The sequence below is a fragment of the Emydura macquarii genome, unplaced genomic scaffold, assembly GCF_026122565.2.
Source record: "Emydura macquarii macquarii isolate MOO-44397 ecotype Brisbane River unplaced genomic scaffold, CSIRO-AGI_Emac_v2 contig_1363, whole genome shotgun sequence".
Lineage (NCBI taxonomy): Eukaryota > Metazoa > Chordata > Testudines > Chelidae > Emydura > Emydura macquarii.
In genome coordinates this window covers 24,901,619-24,922,921 of record NW_027131500.1, presented here as the reverse complement: position 1 = coordinate 24,922,921, position 21,303 = coordinate 24,901,619, and the positions used below count along the sequence as shown (strand labels likewise).

General features: G+C 39.8%; 1 protein-coding gene across 12 annotated transcripts in view; it reads right to left on the bottom strand.

Annotated features, from left to right (window-relative positions):
* The window catches only part of ANAPC10 (anaphase promoting complex subunit 10), a 276,728-nt gene extending 255,561 nt beyond the window's left edge, over positions 1–21,167 (bottom strand). For 9 of the 12 annotated variants that reach the window (XR_010920520.1, XR_010920523.1, XR_010920525.1 and 6 more), the window contains exons 1-4: positions 20,824–21,049; positions 12,702–12,822; positions 10,079–10,169; positions 9,081–9,201 (exon numbers count right to left, since the gene is read on the bottom strand). Coding sequence is in view for 3 of the 12 variants with exons in the window: in XM_067551957.1 (XP_067408058.1) it covers positions 9,081–9,201; positions 10,079–10,169; positions 12,702–12,816 (327 nt within the window). In the remaining 9 variants the exon portion in view is untranslated. Of the gene's footprint in view, positions 1–9,080; positions 9,202–10,078; positions 10,170–12,701; positions 12,823–20,823; positions 21,050–21,070 lie in introns of those variants that run through there. The other 3 variants (XM_067551957.1, XM_067551960.1, XM_067551956.1) reach the window with 3 other exon arrangements.
* Between the last annotated feature and the right edge of the window lie 136 nt (positions 21,168–21,303).

Sequence of the window (21,303 nt, the reverse complement as noted above, 5' to 3'; positions counted from 1 at the left end):
GAGAGAGGTTCAAATGGAATCACCATGAGTTTCATTAGGACTCCCAGGCAGGAGTAGGTTCTCTGACCTATGGGAAGTGTGTAATAAGCCCTTTGAGAAACAAACATGGGGTGAGAAAAGACAAAGTATGCTGTGTAGGCAGTCAAGCAGGCTGAATTTGCCACAAGAAAAACAGGGCAGTCTTTGTTCAGCCCTATTAAACTGCAATAAGTTGTCAAGGATCTTCAGTATCAAAGTCTGGACTGGGTCCAGAACATGTTGGGATACCCATATCACAAAACTCTTCCATTTAAAAGAATAACTCCTTCTGGTAGATGTTTTCCTATGTATCAGGATGCTATGTATCAGGATTTCTTGAACCTGTAGGGAGCAGTCTCTGTCCGTGGTACTCAGCTAACAGACAGCCATGACATTAGCTTCAGCACCTTCGGGTCTGGATGAAGTATCTGGCCATGACGCTGTAAGATTAGATCTGGGTGGTCTGGGAGCTAGATCAGAAGCTGGCTGGACATATGGAGATCTGTCAGCCAAATTGCCTTGGCCAGTACAGAGCTGCAAGAACTATCGTGGCTTTGTCCCTCTTGATCTTGGAAATCACCCTGGGAATCAGTAGAAAGGCATAAAGCAGGTCTCTGTTCCCCTGCAGAAGGAAGGTGTCTGACAACGATCTTGGATTCAGGCTTCCCCTGGAACAAGAGTTCTGACACTTGGCTACGCCTACACTACATGCCACTGGCAGTGGTGTGTAATGTATGTGAAGCTGCATGCCATAACAGAAAGCAGGCTGCATCCATAATGTGGTGTGTAGCAATATATGTTAGTGAAAGGCTCTGGTATACAGGAGGCAGTGGGGAAAGGCTGATTTTCTCCCACTGCATCCCCCCTGCCAGAGCCTTTCCCCACCGCTTCTCTCTTCCAGGGCCTTTCACTATGGCAGAGAAAGGTTCCAACAGCAGGAACTACTAGTGCCTTTCCCTGCTGCCTCCCATGTCAAGGCCTTTTCTTACGGAGGTGAAATGCTCCAGCAGCAGGAAACAGAGTCTTTGCGCCCCGCCCCCCCCCCCTCCTCGCTAGTGCCTTTCTCTGGAGTGGGGAAAGGCTTGGCAGCAGGAAGTTGCCCAAGACTCTCCCTGCTGTCCTTCCCCCCACCCCCCGAGCCTTTCCCCACTGGGGGAAGTCTTTTCCTGAGCGGGGAAAATGCTCCAGCTGTGTGGAGGCAGTCGGACACTACACTGCTAAAAAATAGCAGTATAGATAGGGGGACCCGGCTTGGGCGAATAAACAGGGTGTTTTTTCTCTACTTGCCTAAGCTATGCTTCCCTGCCTACATAGTTATTTATACTCATGCTACGGGGGTGATGCAGGTACGTACTCTACAAGCTACCAAAAGACGTGTACAGTGTAGACATAAGGCTAGTGGCAAACAAGTTTATCATATCATTCCCATGATGGATCTGTGAAAGAACCATTCATGATTGGTCATAGATTGCCTTGCAGGAAATCTGCTGGGCTGTTGCTGATTCCAGGGAGATGAAGGGCCATCAGGGTCACCCCAACTCTCCTGATACCATGATGGCCTCAAGGCAGGGAGTAAGGAGAAAGTGCCCCCTTGTTTGTTTATGTAGCACGTATTTATTATGTTGTCTGTGAAGATCTGCACTCCTGAGTTTTGAAGCACAGGGAGGAATACAAGCCAGTCTGATGCCTTTGAACTCCAGGAAGTTCATGTGTAACCCACGTCATCTGGGGACCAAGTTCCTTGAATTTGTATGTGGTCTAGAAGAACTCCCCAACCTGCTCCTCACACCTCTGTGATTAGTGTATTTGTAAGAGGGAGGACTGAAATGAGTACCCCTTTCCATGTGTTTATGGGTTCTAGCCACCAAGCCCATTCTACCATGACATGCTGGGTAGTCAGACCTCCCTGTCTACTCACTGTCTTGTCCAAGACTAGAATGACCTAAGCCACAGTTGAAAGAACCACAGGTGAACTCCGGCAAGCAATGTCACGTACCAGCATGCTGACATGTGGCCTAACACTGCAAAGCGTGTCCATACTATTGAAGTCCATTTTGATATTAAATGTATCATGTTTGTATGAACGCTTTTAAGAACTGGAACCTGTCCTGGGACAGACATGCTTTTTCTGATCTGGAGTTGATCACAGCTCTTATGAACTCTATTCTCTGTGATGAGGTGAGTGATGATTTTTCATAGTTCACTGGGAGACCCAGCCTGGTAATAGAGATGGAGCGCATTCCAGGTTTATCCCTGGCCTCCACTGGATTGACTCCAATGGCTGATCTAGAACAACGCTTCCTCAAAACTCGTCTCCTAACACCTCTTCTTTACCTACGCTACACTGATGACTTTTTCATCATCTGGACCCACGGGAAAGAGTCCCTTGAAGATTTTCACTGGGATTTTAATAATTTCCATCCCACTATCAACCTCAGCCTGGACCAGTCCACACATGAAATCCACTTCCTGGACACTACAATAAAAATAAAGGACGTCACATTAATACCACCCAATACCGAAAACCAACTGACCACAATACGTATCTTCATGCCTCCAGCTTTCACCCTGGACCCATTACACGATCCATTGTCTACAGCCAAGCCTTAAGATACAACCGGATTTGCTCCGATCCCTCACACAGAGACAAACACCTACAGGATCTCTATGAAACATTCCTAAAACTACAATACCCACCTGGAGAAGTAAAGAAACAAATTGACAGAGCCAGACGGGAAAGCAGAAGTCACCTACTACAGGACAGACCCAACGAAGAAAACAACAGAACACCACCGGCCATCACCTACAGTCCCCAACTAAAATCTCTCCAACACATCATTAAAGATCTACAACCTATCCTAGCAGATGATTCGTCTCTCGCTCAGGTAGTGGGCGACAGACCCATCCTAACTTACAGACAGCCTCCCAACCTGAAGCAAATACTCACTAGCAACCACACATCCTTCAAAAAGTCCAACCCAGGAACCTATCCCTGCAACAAACCCTGATGTCAGCTCTGCCCACACATCAACTCTAGTGACAACATCACTGGTCCTAACCACATCAATCACACCATAAGGGGCTCATTCACCTGTACATCCACTAATGTTACATATGCCATCATGTGCCGGCAATGTCCCTCTGCAATGTACATTGGCCAAATTGGACTATCACTATGCAAAAGGATAAATGGACACAAATCAGACATAAAAAATAACATCCATAAACCAGTGGGAGAACACTTTAACTGACCTGAAAGTCGCCGTACTTCTCCAAAAACACCCCAAAAACAGACTTCAAAGAGAAACTGCTGAGTTAGAAATGATCTGCAAACTTGACACATTCAAACTGGGTTTAAACAGAGATTTGGAATGGCTCTCTCATTACCAGCGGTAATTGCTTTGCTCACCCATTCTCACCTCCTACTCAATGACTGTCATTAGCCCTCAAGTATCCGGCTTTCATCCACCTCCCCCATTGTTCTCTATGCACTTGTATATCTGTTTCCTATTTATTGTATCATTCTACCTCTGCCTCTGACGAAGTGAGCTGAGTCTCACGAAAGCTTATGCCTACAAAAATTAAATTTGTTAGTCTTTAAAGTGCCACAGAACTCTCGTTGTTCATCCTGAATCTGAGGTAGCATATATATTTGTTCAGTCTCCTCAGGTCTAGACTAGGACAAAGCCCCCCTTTTTTCTTTGAGATAAGAAACTATAGAAGTAGAAGTCTCTTCCCTTGTACTCCATCTAGGAGACATAGAGGAGGTACCACAGAAACAACTAGGCCACAACGAGTAATTGCTCTTGTGAGAAGGGTCCCTGAAGAGAGATGAGGAATGGGAAGTTGTAAGGTTGTGGAAATGAATGGGACAGACCTAAGCAACTACGCTGAGCACCCAATTATCCAATGCAATATTGAACCAGACTTGATGGAATGGGGAAAGGCAACTCAAAAGATGGCTGCGGACTCCTGATTGGTTCTTATGTGGCTCCTGACATTCCCATCAAATCTGTTGCCTAGTTGAGAGGGCAGACTGGGCAATGGTGGAGAGAGATGACAGCGGTCTCCTCCAGTATCACATTTGCGTCTGCTGTTGATAGTCCAGCTACCTACTCTGAGAATAAGGGTGAGCCTCTGTTTGGACTGATATTTGCAGAGCTTTTTTTAGGGGGCTAATACGTAAATGCCCAGTGATCTCAGCAAGACCACTAAGCCTTTCAAGTAGTGGAGCACTTTGTCTGCTCTTTTGCTAAAGAGGTCCATCCCCTCAAACAGGATGTCCTATATGGCATATTGGACTTCTCCTTTGGTATTGTAGATGTCAACTGCCAGGAGGCCTGCCTCCGGGTCACCGAAATCACAGACATTTTGGAAGCCATGCCCACATGGAGGCCATTTGGTCTTCTTTAATGAGCCCTCTCAATTTCTCCCTAGCATTCTGTGGTACTTTTTGTAGGAAGGGAGTCATCCTTTTTCATGCCAAGAAACTATCAAGGTGTCACCTAGAGTTTCAGTGAGGTAAAAGAGTAGGATTTGTATGTGAAGAAGTCAAGTTTCTTGGGATCTTTTTCCTTAAGTATACCTTTTGTTGATTTTGACTTTTCCTGCACTGCTGCAATCACCAAGGCACATGTAAGGCAAGGAACAATCCTTTCCACATTTTAATACAACATAGATTCATCTCTTTAAGCAGATAAAAAAATTTGCTGGCCTAGCAGTCTAGTAGCAGCACAATACACAGAGACCAGAAAATAGTTCCTGTCTTTATTCCCTCACTCAAAAGCCAAAAGTGTCTGGGATAGTGTAAAGGCATCATACTCAACCTCCTTACAAGGACCTGGACTTGGAGTACATAGAAAGCTGCTCTACTCCAATAAGTGATTCTGTTAAAATGGTATTATGGTGTTGCATATTCGTATGTGTGGTTTCTATATCAAACTGTGTTGCAACTACAAGTTAGAATATTCTTTTCTAACTGCCAATGCCACAGATTTAATGCTGAATCTAAGAGACATAAGGGAGAAACGCTGTCTGACACTGAAGGGAGTGCTTTGTCATGCATTACCACTGAAATAAAAGGTCTAAAGGCCAAATTACGCCCTCAGTTACATCCATGCAATGCCACCGTCTTCAGCTCATTTGCACAGGTGTAACTAATTGGAGCTTAACAAACAATAGTGTTGATGCACACGAAACAAAAGATTCCAGATCACACACTCTTAGCTGGAATGGCTCTGCAGTATTAACAGAAGTAAAAGGTTAAAATTAGTCACTAAAGGAAGCAGATAGGACTCTGATATAAACTGGGAGAAGATCTTCTGAGAAAGTAGTAATTTTTAGATACTCACCTTTCAAAGTAGAACCATACTTTTGCAAATCATTTGCAAATAGTTTTACAATCTAAAGACTAAAAAAGGACTTGGAATGTGATTAACAGTTTTGAACGTTTTCTCTGTAAGTGTTTTACCTTTGGGAGATAAATGAAAATGGGTTCGATGTACAGTTGCAATTCCTATCTTGGTACACTTCAATAATACTTTGTATAACCATCATGGCAGAATGTATGTGTGTTTAATATATATTATATCCTAATACATTAAGATTATGCTAAAATGCAGGATTGATGCTAATCTAGAGACGAATTCAATTTACAAGGGTACACCTAATAAAACATGCTTGTTTTCTGGCTAAATACAACAGATTTAAGAATGTGAAGAAGCTGTTTTGAGATGTTCAAGTAAGGTGCTGAGTATTAATAGTAATGGATTTGGGTGCGTTAGAAAAAATCATGGCTAATTTCTAAAGGAGTAAGTCTGCTGAAATCATAGATTCCTTACTAAAACAAATCAGAAAAATAAATTAAATTTACACTGCTTGAATGAATTGCCAGTTCTAATGAAAGATTAAGTTTCTGTGAACTTTATTTTTGAAGAAAAATTTCTCGCATCTCTAAATATAGGAATTAATGACTTCACTATTCACATTCCCTGCTACTGACAGGACTAGGTTAGAAGACATACCAATACAGGAATATAGTTTCCTTTATGTGCACAGTTTCAAATATTAAATAAAGAACAGGGGCTAGACTCACTCCTGCTTGAGCATTTGGGTGTAAATCGCATCTCTTTGCTGATTTGGAGCAGTAAAGTGAAGGAGAGAGTCACCCCTAGGGTGTCATATACAGGCAGTGTATCCATACCTCATTTTCTTGAGTGGCTCTACTATGCAAGAGAAGCTTTGGTTTTATGACTGAACTCCACTGGAGGCTTCCTAGGTGATGCAATGAATCAATAACATTTTCCAGGCAATCTGGCCCACATCCTTCCCCTCTGGCCTTGTACCAGGCAGTTTTAGGCCTTTGGGTAGAACAGGCCTTGCAGTCATCTTGCTCCCCTCTGTCTGGGCTTTCCATCACCAGGTGTCCACAGAAGAAAGTAAAGCAAGAGACGGAATATAACTTGACATTCTGCCTGCACTTTTCATCTGTTAAGAAGTGTTAAACTATGAAAAGAGCATGTAACTATCCTGGTGATGATGGATAGGATGAATGATTTGAAGAGAATAGAAACCCAGCATATATTTTACTCATATTTACATTTTGACTATTTTCACATCTCATGGAAGTGTGACAACTTGAACCATGCACTGAAGTCTGGTTCTGTACCAAAAGTACCTTGGTGGCTTTGCCCAGTGGTACTGTCTGCCCTGCCACATGGGAGAACTCTGCTTCGTTTCCAGTTCCAATTTCTTGCTCCCTAGACTGGAGTAGACTGATGCAAAGGCAATGAGTGCATTTAACCCCTGGAGGGGAGGGATTACCTCACATCTCCCAACATCCGTTCCTCCAGATGAGTAAGGGAGTAATGCTGCCAGACTCCAAAGGGAGTCCCATCCTCCTAAATTTGAAGGATACTAGTGGTGATGTATTCCTCAGAAAAAGGGAATGTTCCGAAGGGGGAAAAAACATTTAATCTTTACTGCTCCAAAAAGGTGCACCTGGATATCAGAGTATCCACCTTAGCGTAAGGAAATGCTTAGTTAATGCTAGTTAATAATAATAATAAAAAAATAGGCTAACAATGTTTCATTCTTTTGAAAACTCTGATTGTTGTCAGTAGAAAGAAAACACATGAAGGCATCATAGGATTTTCATTACACTCCATGAACTGGGCAAGCATCCACGGAAAAATATAAAAAGATTTAGTTGGATTTTCCACACAGTTAATCAGTCCTAAAACCAACGGAATCATTGTATAATGAAGTGGCTTTGCTTTAAAGATCTTGTAATAGTTCACATTGCTTTAACCACTTGCCTCTGAGTCAGAGAAGGTGAAGATAACAAAACAGCTTCAACGCCGATGAAGAGTTAAAAAAAAAGTCAAATCACCTTTTGAGAAAAAGTTGTCATGATTGCCTTATAATTCCTAAAAACTTTAAACATCAAACAGAAAATGATAAACTGTACTGCTTGGTACCAATATTTCACATGCACACCCAAGGAATTAGTTATTAATCTTTTACAACATAAAAATATTGCACTTCATTAATTAGCAGCCTGGAGGCTACATGTTCTTCCCAGATTTGCAGTAAAGGAAATATACGAACACCTGGCATATATAAGATTTATTGGTTTCATGTGAGATAGTACCTACTCGCTACTATTAAAGGTATTAACACACCTCTTAATATAAAAAGGAAAGACAAACTTTTTTAGTGTCTAATTACTTTTTTCTCTACAAATTTTTTTAAAAATTAATATTTTATATGAAAAATATACAGAGGCAAAGATGAAAAAAATTCCATACTAGCCTGAGAAACAGTAGATGACAACAATCCAGTGTATAAATAGCAGCATTTATGTCTAAGATAGTAAAAAGACAGGTCTCATATTGTCTGTGAAGTACTAATATATATATACACGGTAACTTCAAAAGTGGAGTTTACTGCTTTGTAGGAAAACATTCATATTACTTAGGTGGTATGTAGAACATTATATTAAACATACCATTATAAAATAATAATTACTGGAAGAGTGGACTTTGGGGTATGAATTCAGGAGAGTAATTATGGACAACAGTGACATCTAGTGGATGCTTTGGAAATCAAACGAACTAAAACTACAAACAACGTAAATGATTCAGTTCCTGCTTTGATGTAGTATAGCGCTCTCAAGCTGCTATGACACAAATGCATGAAAAAGATCCAAAGAGAGACCAACAAGAGTGACAAAGGAAGGGAACTTTAAAATGATATGGGATTCATTTATTTAAAAAACAAGAGTGACGTTTTTTGTAACCTCTGCTTCAGGATTCAACATTCAGGATGAAAATATGGTACCTTAAGATTTATGTTAATAAACAGAGAATGTAAATGTGGTGCCAGCATGACAGATGCACCTTGTAATTAACTACAGTTAACCCCCAAAATGTTGCTTATTTTTTTTAACTCCACTTCACAGGACAAGTACACTTTTGGTGATAAAACTTCCACTGACTTCAATGGGACCAGTTAAAACAATGCTGAGCACTTTTGAAAATCCCATCCTTTATTCCCATATAAGATCTATACATTTAGAGTTATAGAGTTTTGTTATGAGGAGAATGTAAATAATGGTATTGGATAATGCTGGGATTTAATTTAGAGAAATATTTACATATTCTAAGACAAGCAAATACCAAAATAAAAATCCCACCTGCCCTGCAAAGGCAATGTTTCTGACAAAATTTACATAATAATGGCCCTTTCCCACTTTCCCACTATGCAAAAGTAATGCAAATAATGCACTTTCCCCACTATGCAAAAGACCTGGTTTAAGAACAAACCTGCAACTCCTCTCCTCTAAGCCAGTGATACATGGGCATGTTATTGGGGAAACATACAATTCTGAAAATAAATAAGGGCATGAAAAAATTATGTACAAGTTTGTATTTCACATCAAACATGTCTCCTTTTCTCTCAAATACTACTACTGTTGTAGAAATGGTGACAGTGTCTTAAAAAAAAAAAAAAAAAAAAAAAGAGGTTAATCATAATTATCAAATGAAGAATTATTGACCTACCCGGATCTCCTGAAGGTTGTGGAAATTATTTCCCACTCTAACTGAAATCTTGCTTGGGGTATAGCTTTCGTCAGATTTGTAGTCTGCATAAATACACAATGTCTTCACTGTTGTTTTTCTTCTGTAAGCAAGAGGCAGAAAAGGCTAAGCAAACATCTTAAGGAAAAATTATCCAAGGCAAGGTTTCTTGAGATTTTGTAAAGATTGAGATTTAATACAAATGTAACTATACTGACTTTTTAGGACCCCTAGTACAGTAGCAGCTTGGCATTTACATATAATTTTTATAAAATACATACATATAGAACAACTTACAATGGATAGCATTAAATTACACGTGCCTACAGAAATGTTGGCAACCACACTGTCAATGTATGAAACAAACAAAAAAAACCCCCACAACATAAAAATCAAAACACAAGCCAGTGCAAATATATTTTCATCATGCACTAAAGCTTGCTAGGCCTGGGCTAGCCCTAATAGAAAAGCAGTCCTGTGAGGGGATCAACAGAGAATGGACTCTCAATTGCCCAAGTCCTGACCGCCATCTTGGAGAATTCAACCACATTAATGGACTACAAGAGTCTCCTAGTCAGTCCTATCTGCTACAATGGAACACAGCAGGAAAAGGTATCAGCTTTCATCAGCTGCTAAATCAGGGTTCTAAATATCATCACCCATACCTTGGATTGCAGTCAAAATCAAACAGGAAACTAGTATAGGTATATCACCATATATTAGCGAGTGCGATACTGTACAGATAACTGAGCATGGCACTCACCTTGTAATTGGACATTTGATACAATAAATCTGTAAGAACATTTATAAATAACAGATTTTGCAAATGAAGTAATATAAGTGGTGCCTAGCTACGTTATTAAGAGAGAATTAAATTCTACATTCCTTGTAATCAGAATTTTGAATGTACTTCCACAAGAGTTGTAATCACAATTATATTAGCCTTAACACAAGCAACAAATCACACAAATATTTAGTACCTAAACTGGATGTTCACCAAATGAGGCTGTGATCCATCAGACTGCCAGTAAGTTTCTAGATTATCATCTCGTAACTGGTCCACTCCAAAGCCTAATGAAAAGAAAAAGGTTTACAGTCTCCTGTATTGTGTTCCCTTGCTGTTGGTATCACAAAAGTCATTTTTCTGCAGGATGGCTACCACAAACCTAGAAACGCAAGTTCACACATGTGAGAAGTTCTTCTAGTCATTCAAGGTTTCAGATATCTTTATTAAGCAAAATTGGTGCAGAAGAGTTTACTCTTATGAGTCCAATCCCAAAGCATGCTGCGCATCCTCAACTCCTACTGAAGCCAAAAGGAATTGAAAGAATTCAGCACACCTTTGAGTTAAGTCCCAAATCCGCAGATTACTGTTCTATTTTTTCCAGCATCCAGAATTGTGCTAAATCTTTTACAGAACAAAATAAAAGAGGAGGTCTGTCTGGCAAAGAATATAACCAATATTGTAAAGTTCTGTTTGCAAAACAGAACTCGGAACTCTTAGCCACAAGCTTTGCTAAATCAGTGAGAGTTTAAAAAAAAAAAAAAAAGGGATTAGTTGTCACTTCCACTGACATTTCCAAAGAAAGATGCCAGAATTCTGAAAAGCAAAGTAAGATCTGCATCAGAGATTAATTTAAAGCATTTGGCCCACTTTTGCTGCTATTCTGATATGTTCCTAGCTGTGCTCTGCAAGTATTTTGCAGACCGGCTCTCACATTCTGTAAGTACTTTAAATCTGGGGGAAAATCTAATTTTAACATTATAATCAGTTACAATATTTTAAATGATCCTTCTATTTAGGACCTTTTTAAAAGAACTTATTTGAAAAAGTCTGAAACTCTCTATAAAAACAACAACACTTTAATAGTGCAGTTATACTGAGTACCTGTGCTTCTTGGGTAGTGGAAGATGTGTGGCCAGACTGCACTGAAAGTATGAAACACACAACCCAACACATGATACGTTTTAACAAGCTGTAAGTGTCCTGATTATTCTTGTTCTCTATCCCAAGGCTCCACCTTGAAAAGAAGCAGGGTCTGCCTAAGGAATATCCTCATTGGGGATATCCACTACAGTCCCTGCGGCTGTATTTGGGTTTACAATAAGACAAGAAGGTGCTATAGAAGAACAAGTAAGATTATTACTGTTAACCTTGGCTATTTTAACTGCCCTCCTTTATATTATTCTCCTCCTGGCCCCCATATTTTGTTGTTTTATAAATAGAAGGTATTTCTGAGGCAGTGGGCCAAAATTACTTAAAATTGTTGTTTAGTATGGGTTTGATCCTGCAAACCCTTACTCAGTGGAATAGTATCAATAAAGTCAAACAGAGTACCCATGTAAGTGAGTGAAGACTACGTGCATGAGTGCTTACAGGATTGAGACCTATACAGGTACAATAGACCAGATGGTTTTACAATGGTTCTTTTATATAATTCTAACATAAAACAGAATAATTTGCCATGTTACCATCTCTGATTTTTCAGGTCCTTAATCTCTTTTGTAACCAAAAGGCTAATCTTTACTTTATAATAAAAGGTCAGACAAACAACTTTAATACTTTATTTTCAAAAGTATTATATATTTAAGAATCTTTACTCTTTTGGATAAGCCATCTACTGACTGACTGAAGTACACCACTGGGAGACCCACCACACATACATTTCAATGACATCTCTTAAATGAAGGAAGTCTAATTCTTATTATTTTTGCTTTATTTGTTCCTTACTGTTGCCAAGCCTTTGATATTCTTCCCCTCTTTTACTGTCACTCTACCTATTCACTTCACCCCCTTTGCTACTCTCCCATATTAGCTGCAGTTTACAGTTAGTGCTAGTAGCTCCATCTACAATAAATAGCTAATATTAATAACCCATATCTAAAGTACATTGTCTTATCCAAAGTAGAAGTATCTATGTGGACATCAGATCGGGAAACATCATATGGTCTCCGAAGCAAGAGCAGCTCTTTGACATGTTTAAAACCATTATATCTACATTTAAGAGTACTGTTTTATCTTGCTCATAGCATTTTAGAGTATCACACTGTACTGGCAGGTCTACACTTAAGTTTTGCCACTATGTCAGTTGGGGGGGATAATTTGGGTTTTTTTAAATTACATAGCTACGTTGGCAAAAGCCCTAATGTCGACATAGTAACACTGACAAAATAGTACTTTTGCCAGTATAGTTTATTTAATTCACTAAACAGGTATAAGTTATACCTGGAAAAGCACTTTAATGCCCGAATAACAGCGTCTACAGTAGGAGAGTTTTTTTGGGTATAGCTACACTGGCAAACTATTTCTACTGTAAACTAGACCAAACTTATTTCTAATGGACTGTAATACAATCTAGGCTTACTTCATTTTTATGTCACTTTTAGGTATTCTTTCTTAAGCTGAAGATAAGAAAGAGAAAATAACTGATTATTTGCTGATTTCTCTAGTTCATAAATTAATACTAGCTTATTTAGGTGCAATTTCATCATCATGCAATTTTACTTGTCAAGGTCAAAAACATTTTATTTTCCTCAGAGGAAAAAGAGCCTCCATGAATTTCACAATTACTAGTTTGTTTGTATTTTGTTCTTACAATTTACCTGGTTTACAGGATGAAAGGGACCAAACAGCTTGAGAGCCTATTTCCCGAACAGTACCAGTCCTTTCCAACTGCTTCGGATCAGCACCTGGTGGTGTCTTGTTAGGTGTGGTCATTTCCCACTAATAAAAGAAGAAAAAATTGTGTGAAGAATTACAAGGTTCTCTGTGTTCATCTTGATGGGAAAAGTAGATTTTGAATAGCTCAGCTAGAAGTTTTACATGGTCAGTTCCTAGAAATACACATAAGAATAAGGTGTATTGCTTTAAACATCTTCATGGGGCACACAAAAGGCTCATGTTCATCAGAATATTTATCAAATGCCATTTTATGTGCATTATCTGTCTATTCATCTCTCTTGCTGAACTTATTCCACTTGATATAAAATACCTAAATAGTCATTGGACCAGAGAAAAAGAATGACTCTATACATGTGGGAAGTGAGAGTCCCAAGTTCAAGTCCTTGCTCCAATGAATATTGATTTACACAAAGCCAAACAAAAGCTTCAAAAGAGGAGAGATGGAAAAACACAAATCCCAGAATACCCTCTATGCCTGGGTCTCCCACATCCAAAGGAGAGATTGGAACACAAGTCTCCCCTCTCCCAAGTGAGTGCCCTAACCACTGGCTACACATTGTAAGGTGGGCACCACCACCATCACCCCTACTTTGTGAAACTAGCCCTTTAAAGATACCTGGGAGAAAAATGTTTTGAATTACATGTTTTGAAACAGACTTTTTCAATTCAATGACACTTTCTGGAAGTTTGGCATTTTGGTTTAGGTCAAACCGAATGTGACTTTTTGGAACCGCCAGTGAATCAAAAAATCAGTTGGTCACCTTGCTCTGCTGATGACCATATTAAATACCTTTATTTTACAGGCAGAATAACATCTACAGTTAAAGGTGGCTGAGCATTTCTATTCTAAGGGGTCAATTTCAATTGCTTCTAATTTTGTAATTATCTTTTGGTAGGCTTGTTCTGAGCTCAGGTGGGGACCTATTTTGAAAATCTGAGTAAAGAGTTCATTGATGTTTGAGAATAAAAAGTATGGAGGAAAAATGCATCTTATATGCTGCAACCTTTTCTTTAAAACAGTAAAAGAAAACATTTTCCCTTCATCGCACCTTACCAATTTGAGGTAGAAATCTGAAATTAGGCAAGGAGGTAGTCTAGATCACAGATGTGCCTTTTCATCATGGTCTGTGCAAACTAGGTTATTTTGTAAAAGATCGTTTTTTTAAAAAAGGACTTTTTGCATACTCAATGAATTCTCTAATGTAATCCCTTAACAGAGCATCAATATTCTATTGGTTCAAAGCAGGCACATGTAGACTAGGAAAATTCATAAGGAATCCTGCCTTCTTCCATACAACATATGCATAGAATGGGGGGCAAAACTATGCATAGTATGCTGCTGCCTTGTTATCCACACATATTGCACAGGTACTTATTCACCCCATTACTATAGTATCTGAAATCCTCAACACCACACTGAGGTAGGGAATTGCTATTAACCCCATTTTACAGAAGGGGAAGAACTGAGTCATAGAGACATGAAATGACTTGCCCACGGTCACACAGGAAGTCTGTTGCAGAGGAGGAAACTGAAGCCAGGTCTCTCAAATCTTAAGCTAGTGCCCTGAACACTGGACCACCTGTCCACTCCTACTGTACTGGGTGTTCTTCTGCTCTCTAGCAAATAGATGAAAAGGTTGAATTTTGTTTCTTCATTTGTCTGGGGTTTTTTAAAACAATTAAGAAAGTCCATATTAAAAAAAGGCACATTATTTAACTTTGTAAAGTAAAAATAATCAAAAGTCAGGAAGTTACATCTTCAAGGTTGCCTGTACAACCTCAATTCTGCTTCCTTATTTGCATGCATGATAGCACACTATGTTTTTCTCCCAACAGGACCCGGTCTCTTTCAGTACCCACAATGCAGAGAATGAGATAGGGTGTATACTGAACTAGACTGTTTTATTCTCTACAGAAGTTATATGGTGTGTCAAGAATGAAACCAAAATCTGCTAAGGAATGGCCTTCCTAAAGCACTAGATTGGGTCCCAATGGAGTTCAATTCTATTTATGCCTTTTCTATACCTGCTTTTACCTCAGACTTTTTACATGGCCTTCGGCAAGCAAAAAAGCCTCTGCCTCGGTTCTTCATCTGTAAAGCTGGAGTAACACTATTTAACCTCATGATGGCATCAGGAGGTCAAATTTATTAGCGTTTGTGAAGCGCTCAGGTCTACAGTAACGCATACCATAGAAAAACCCATAAAGGCAGAAAAAAATCCTTATTCAGTGCAAAGTTTGGATGGCATACAGTAAATGAGGGTCACACAGGGTCACACGCTGAACAAAAAAGATGAAAAGAAATACTGAATTGTCTTATTCACTGAGAACCATTCAACCTGTGCACTAATACGTGGCATGTGCGCTGCACAGGAAAAAATAGAGTATGTGATCATGTAATTCAAGAATATACCTAAAGCCCCAATCCAGCAAAATATTTAGACTGGTGCTTATACTTTTCTCTCAAGAGTAGTCTCATGGATATCCACTTGTGCTCAAATTTTAAACACTTCACTGGATTGTGCCAAAATATGTCTGAACAAAGGCACAGAGTTAAGATGGGGTAGGCAAATTTATTTTGGGCATTTTCTGACTTTCAACTGCTTCACTTTGCAATCTTAAAGTTTTATTTCTCTTCCCCCCCTCCACACACACTTTGTGCTAGGATCCCATCAGATCCCACTCGCTCACACCACCACCCACCCCCATACACCTGTCAACTTTCATCTGTATAATGGCTTCCTTTTCCCTCATGTTCAAATTTTCTTGTATTCCGGGAGTTCAATTCCCTCAAACGTTCCTATATTAAACACTAGAATGCAGTTTATAGTTTGCTCACCAACAGATTCAAAGATTGTATTACCACTGTTTTTAATTCTGTCATCATTGTTTAAAATAGATATTGTAAAAGTAATATCTAGTTTTTCCCTACTGCATCAGTAACCATAAAAGTATTAAGGATCATTTGCTGGAATTAATTACCAAATTATAGCACAATGGAAAAAAATGAAGGAAACCTTAAAGTTGTAATAATTACTGCCACTGGAATAATTTTCAATCTAATAATAGCAAAAAACTTTCCAATTCCTCAGATCTTGTTTCCAAATTGTTTTGATGTTTTGAAGATTTTAGCTTGTCCTGAAGAATTACAGGATATCTGTGGTCTGTAGCCACTAGTTTTTCATAATTTGAATTTTTGGTTCTTACACGTTTATGGAAGACAGAAGATTTTCCTGGCTTCATGACTCTTGAATAATGTACTGTCTACTAAGCCAAAGTCACAGAACATTTAGTTCCTTTTGTCATGGCAAAACATATGGATAGTTGGGATTTTAAATACACTTTCAAGATTCTCACATTTATACAGAGACCAACCTTCTCACTCTCTCCCATCTAGCCACAACTAATTTAACAATTTGGGACATAACACATCTTCACTCGACCAAAGAAAATTATATCAGTTTACTCCAATTTAAAAGAGCTATTAACATGCTAACTTTAAACATAGTTACTAACAAAACCTCACATTCTTTTTTTTTTTTTTTTAATAATAATTTCCCTTCTTGAAGTAAAAGTAAACCTCAGTTTCCACAGGAAAATCCCCATTTGTACAGATACCTTTGCTTTTCCTTCCAGTGGTCATGTTTTCTATTTAAAAGTGGGCTGTGAATCCCTTAAACAAGTACAAGAAATCACTTTGCAAATGTGGACTGTTTCAAGGAGATGGATGAACATATTCTGGACACTCACTCACTCTAGAGACTTCTTGGCAGAATTCTAAAGTATTTAAAAATCACTCCTTCCTGAAATTTTCCCCAAATTTGTTGTAGCTGTCTGAAAATACAGTACAATCTCAAAGCCACATCTCTGAAATTTCTCACAAGACTCCAAAACCCCAAAACAAGGTAACACTGAAATTTTTTTTAAGAAGTTAGTTATTTGGCTATATTTGCATAAGAATTTTATGTTTCAACATGGTGCCTGATGGAGTACTCTGGCCCTGACCTAGCAAAGGTATACTTTACATATTGTGAGTAGTCCCATTGACTTTGATGCATAAGTCTTGGCAGGACTGGAGCATGAACAGTCAGAGAGAATTTCTCTTCTCCCTCCCCATCTCCTTAACCCCCCAGACCTGCTAAAACCCCTTTCCAGCTTCTAACCCTACCTATCTATCTTGATGTTTTTATGAGAAGACAACTGCAGAATATAAATTCTGACTTGCATAAAATACCAAGAATACACAGAAAGATAGGACCAGGAAATCTTTACCATTTTACTCAGACAAGAAGTATGAGAGAACTGCTCAGGTGCAATTCTCCTAAACTTCTGAGGTATGGGTGTCCAGCACCCTAAGTGAGAAAGAATTAACACCTAATACAGACCTAAAGCATATTATGGAAGATCAAAGATTCTTCTGCAACCACCAGGATACTAAAGATTGGTTGTCTGAAAAACAATTGATGCCCTAGCCTCCCAATGACACTCAGTAGAACTCTCTCTCAAAAAAAACCAAAAACCTGTCTCTACACTTTCAACCAATAAGTATGATATTTGCAGTGACCATGAGGAAGATTTTGATCAAACAAATACATTTTACACAAGGGATTCTGCAGAGAGGCATCACATTTACAAAAGCAATTAAAAGTTTCAAGGCATGATCAGATTATAGTACAATGACAATATTGTTTCATTCTCAGTAAAGATCTGGCTTGATCTAATTAACAAAGAACTGGCGCCACACAAGTATAAAATAAAAAATAATAGTAATTCAGAGAAGCTATGGAACTTTTCCCAATACTAAGCCAGCATGACTGATCCCAAATACAAACGTTAGGGTCAGAAAATGAAGAGGAGGCTAAAATGTGGCCAACAGAATAAAAACCTGAGTGCCTTCCCTTCCAGCATAAAGAGTTGATGAAGGCCCAGAATTTCACCCCAAATCTATGATTGAAAAAGAGGTTGCCACATTTACTGCACTAAAATGGTGAGAAAAATATGCAGGAAAATCATTGACGACATAATGGCTTAACTCACAATTTTATCATTTTTTATGAGCTGCACTTCTGTCCAACCAATTCAGCATATATATAGCACATTTTTAAATCACATTTTGATTGGTTTGTTTGAAGTTTCACAATAAGGTAGGTGTTTGAAAAGTAATCAAATGGTAAAAGCACATTAGTATGTAAAGACATATACAAAAGAGTTGTAGGCTGCAGAGTGAAAACTTGATTAATGGGTTCTTGTATTTTACTTACAGAATTGCAAGTTATTCATTGTGGACAACGTGTGTTTATTTCTGAATAATAAATATGCTTATAAAGTGATGTTTTCATCTCAAATGTTTTATGAAACCATCATCATTCATCATAATTTTTTTGGGGTGAGGGAAAATAGCAGAGTAAGAATAATTTCCACTTTTTCTCTGGGTTACAGAAAAATCACAATTCATTTGGCTGGAAGTCTCTTCCTCTCCTGTCCTGTCGTCTTCCTGCATAGCTCAGACCTTAGCAACAGGAAAGAGGGAAATGCTTCCAGCTGAAATTTCTAGGGAAGCAGTCTCTTCATCTAGTGAACCCCTAATACCATAAGACCATCTTTCTAGTGATTTCAAGTTTTCTAGTGGTAGCCTTACAACCTTGAAATTTAACAATTTAGCTTTTAAATTACATTAAACTCTATATAAAAGGGTTTGTACATTATGAACACCATACTCTCTAACATTCATGTCCTCCTTTTATGCTATTCCACAGCAGCCTCATGGCAACACAATTCACCAGGCAAAAGACACCTCTGTGTGTACTCTTGACCAAGACTAAGAAGGGTGTATATTTTCCAGAAACTCTTAACCTTTAAGGAGAGGGCTGAAGGATACAGGGGTTCTTTTCTCTGTCATGTCTCCATTAAATTACCCAGACAGCAATAATCTTAACAAATATGAGATTAACAAAGAAAATTGAATTAAAATAAAATAAATGGCTTGCTTAACACATCTAGATTTATACTTTTCATAAGAAAAACTAGATAAGACACGCTCAGCTTAGCTACAGAGGACAAAAAAGAAAAAAGGAAATGGAAATGTATTTTCTCTCTGACCACCCTAGTCTGCCCACTAGTGCCATATTGCTGTTTAGAAACAGATGCATCTCTCTTAATCCTCCTTCTCAAGCCACAACCAAATACATGGATATTGTTTTTCCAAACAATTTTCTCTTGTTACAAATCCACGCCACCCCAAGCCACATGGTTTTGAACTCACTGCTTTCTCCAAGGGTTTGTCTACACAGCTTTTATACTTCTTCAATTATATTAGTTTGAAACCTATATAATTAAAATATTTCAACCATCTAGTAATGACACAGCGGTATCAGTATACAGTGCTTATTCCACTATGGTTATTCCCCTAAACGTACAGGAATAAGTTATACCAGTATAATTGTATGCACACTAGAGGTTGTACCGATTTAACTATTTTGGTTAAAATTAAACACACTCCTGACCAAAACTGTTAAATGAGTACAAGAACTGTGAACTTAGACCAAGCTTGAGAGATAAAGACCATTGAAGATACAAAAGAGTCACCTATAGTGCCCTGCAGTTTGGAACAGTGATGTGAATAGCAGCACATGTCCAAGTGCTGCACTATAACTCCCCCGTATGGGTGCAAACTAAAAGTTCCGAGTGCAGTCCTCTTCAAACAGGACTATATTAACATGAGAAGGAGATAGAGCCTTTTAGTTCAAGACTGCAGCATCTACACAGGGAAACTACAGCTCAGCACTTTGCTGTGCACTGCTGTGACAGTAGTTTGAACTGCAGGCACTGCAGACATAGCCAAAAACCCTTTAACGATAATTAACATCAGTCTTTCAAAGGCTTAACAACCTAGGGAAGATACCACCTTTGATAGACAACTCTGACTGATTGTATCTACTTTAGGTCAGGCCTTTTTTTCAACTCCACAATAAATTATTTATTTTACCAAAAAATATGAATTATGGGCAGATCCCCAGGCACTCCATCAGACTGATAATGGGATTCGAAATTAAATAATCTAGCCCAGTCTTTCTCAACCAGGGGTATGTGTACCCCTAGGGGTACGCAGAGGTCTTCCAGGGGGCACATCAACTCATCTAGGTATTGGCTTAGTTTTACAACAGGCTGCATAAAAAGCACTAGCGAAGTCTGTACAAACTAAAATTTCATACAATGACTTGTTTATACTGCTCTACATACCATGCACTGAAATGTAAGTACCATATTTATATTCCAATTGATTTATTTTATAATTATATGGTAAAATGAGAAAGCAAGCAATTTTTCAGTAATAGTGTGCTGTATTTTTATGTCTGATTTTGTAAGCAAGTAGTTTTTAAGTGAGGCAAAACTTGGGAACGCAAGACAAATCAGACTCCTGAAACGTGTACGGTGGTCTGGAAAAGTTGAGAACCACTGATCTAGCCAACCTTCAAGCCCTGTGAGGTTTGCAGATTCCTGACAGCCTGACCCTGTTTCTTTCCTACATGCAATTTGGCAAAGTTTTTAAGATTAAAACCTAAGACACATTTTGGGAACTGTAAAAATACTCCCAATTTACAAAATAACCCCCTTAAGTCTAGTCAACACAGCCAACCAACGGTATCTGAAATCAGCCCTGCAAAGGGAGCGGGGGAGCAGTTTGTTCAGGTGCCGTAAAACCAGCGTCACGTGCTTTTGGCTTGCGAGAAAGGAGGACCTCGATACAGACGTCTCTGACACCCCTTCAGCGGCTTAGGAAATAAAAGGGGCCCGAGTCTGAGCGACAGAGAGCTGCACCTCGCAGAAGCCGGCCTGCAGCGGGGTGCTGGCTGGCGGTCTCGAGAGAGGCCTGAACGAGCCATGGAGACTGGGCTTCGCTTCCACTCCAGGCAGCGGCGTCGCTCCAGGTCTCGTGCGGGGAAGCCGGCACTGCCCGGACCTGGGCAGTCGCCAGGCAGAGGCTCGGGGCGGCCAGGGCTTCTCCTCCGCACTAGAGTCCCAAACCAGGAGCGATCAATTCACCTTCCAAAGACGCCCGAGCGCAGAGACTCTCGCGGCTCTGGGCACCTGCTGTCACCGCTCCCTCTTGGGCCTCACACCGCCAACGGCACAACCGGGACCCCGCACCGCGCCCGCCTGCGGGGCCGAGCCGCCCGGGCTCCCCAGGGCTCGCCCCTTACTAGGGGGGTCGGGCGGGGTATGTGGGAGACGGTCCGCCGAGAACCTTCTCACGCGGGGGGCGGGGGGGCGGGGAAGAGGAGACACACACCTGGCAACAGCCGCCCTGACCCCCTCCCCTTCCGCCGCCGTCACGCAGTAATGACGTCACTGAGCAGACGCGTCCCTCCAGAAGCGTCTCCGAAGCTGACTCAGCCCCGCCCTTGCCCTGAGGCGCCGCGCTCTCTCAGCGTCCCCCCTCTTCTCTATGGTGAGTAGCTCTTTCTTCTCCCCTCCCTCACGTCTCTATGGTTGGTTGGCTGGTGAGTGGCTCCAGCCGAGCTC